Source organism: Pseudomyrmex gracilis, unplaced genomic scaffold (genome assembly GCF_002006095.1).
Source record: "Pseudomyrmex gracilis isolate BER0280 unplaced genomic scaffold, ASM200609v1 scaffold_1681, whole genome shotgun sequence".
In the NCBI taxonomy this organism is placed as follows: Eukaryota; Metazoa; Arthropoda; class Insecta; order Hymenoptera; family Formicidae; genus Pseudomyrmex; species Pseudomyrmex gracilis.
In genome coordinates this window covers 2,262-3,438 of record NW_018022265.1, presented here as the reverse complement: position 1 = coordinate 3,438, position 1,177 = coordinate 2,262, and the positions used below count along the sequence as shown (strand labels likewise).

Here is a 1,177-nt window from a genome sequence, read left to right as displayed (position 1 = left end):
TATTTGGATATTGATCATCTTTTTGGTCAAAAGAATCATTATTCTCATCAGAAGATAGAACAAGACCAAGTGAAGAAGAGATGCTACTATGTCTATTTCTTTCGGGCATTTTGGACTTGATTTCANACCTTATTAGTTGTTCTTCTTGTTCTTGCTTAAATCTTTTAGCTACTAATCGCTCTGCTTTTCTCTTAAAATTTCGTTTATTTAACGATACAATCTGTATCAAAGATAACAAAGTAAAAAGTTTATAGCAGCAAAAAGTTTATTTATCAGATGAACATTTCACACACTCTCTTGAGTAAAACAAACAGTAATGATGGAATTGAAATTATAAGTGCCAGTGAAAGAGAAGTTAACTTTGAATCTGAAGATGAAAGTTTTATGGACTTCGACAATAGAGATGACAAAGAAAGTGCAATTGAAAAAAATGACATAGCGTTACAATTTAATAATAATACTAAAAAAGAAGAATTTCTTTTTAAAACACTTCGAGAATGGGCAAGAGCACCTGGTGTTCTTTCAATGTCAAAATTAGATGATTTACTGCAAAGATTGTCTCACGGATTTCNTGATTTGCCAAAAAGTTACAAAACTCTATTGAGTAATCCCAACATCAATATTGATGACTTTGATGGAGGTCGATTTTGGTATAGAAGCATTAAGGAAAATTTAGATTCTTATTTATTACATGAATATTTGAGAGTAAATGATAAAATTCTANTTGATATCAATATTGATGGATTGCCTTTATTTCGTAAATCTAAAAAGAAATTTTGGCCTATACTTGGCAAACTTGTAGGTATTAAAAATGATCCATTTATTATTGGTATTTATCTTGGGGAACATAATCCAAACAATGTTGACAAGTTTTTGTTCAATTTTATAAATGAAGCAGATGAACTTTCTAATAATGGTTACTCACGAGATGGTAAAATATATCACTTTTCTATTAGNCATTACATTTTGGATGCACCTGCCAGATCTTTTGTTAAATGTTGCATAGNACATTGTGGTTATGCAGCCTGTGAAAAATGCACTGTATGGGGAATTCGAGCAGATAACAGAACTGTTTACGCTGACCTCAATGCATCTTTGCGCACTGACGAGTCATTTTGTAATNAAAAACAACCATATCATCATAGAGGTATTTCACCATTATTGAGATTAAAAGCTG

At 30.9% G+C, this 1,177-nt stretch overlaps 1 protein-coding gene across 1 annotated transcript; it reads left to right on the top strand.

Moving 5' to 3' along the window:
- The first annotated feature begins 258 nt into the window (after positions 1 to 258).
- Positions 259 to 1,165, top strand: LOC109862369. The gene is made up of 2 exons (XM_020442400.1): positions 259 to 798; positions 896 to 1,165. Exons 1-2 carry the CDS (start codon positions 277 to 279, stop codon positions 1,004 to 1,006), a joined length of 633 nt encoding a protein of 210 aa, XP_020297989.1. The 5' UTR covers positions 259 to 276; the 3' UTR covers positions 1,007 to 1,165.
- The last annotated feature ends 12 nt before the right edge of the window (positions 1,166 to 1,177 follow it).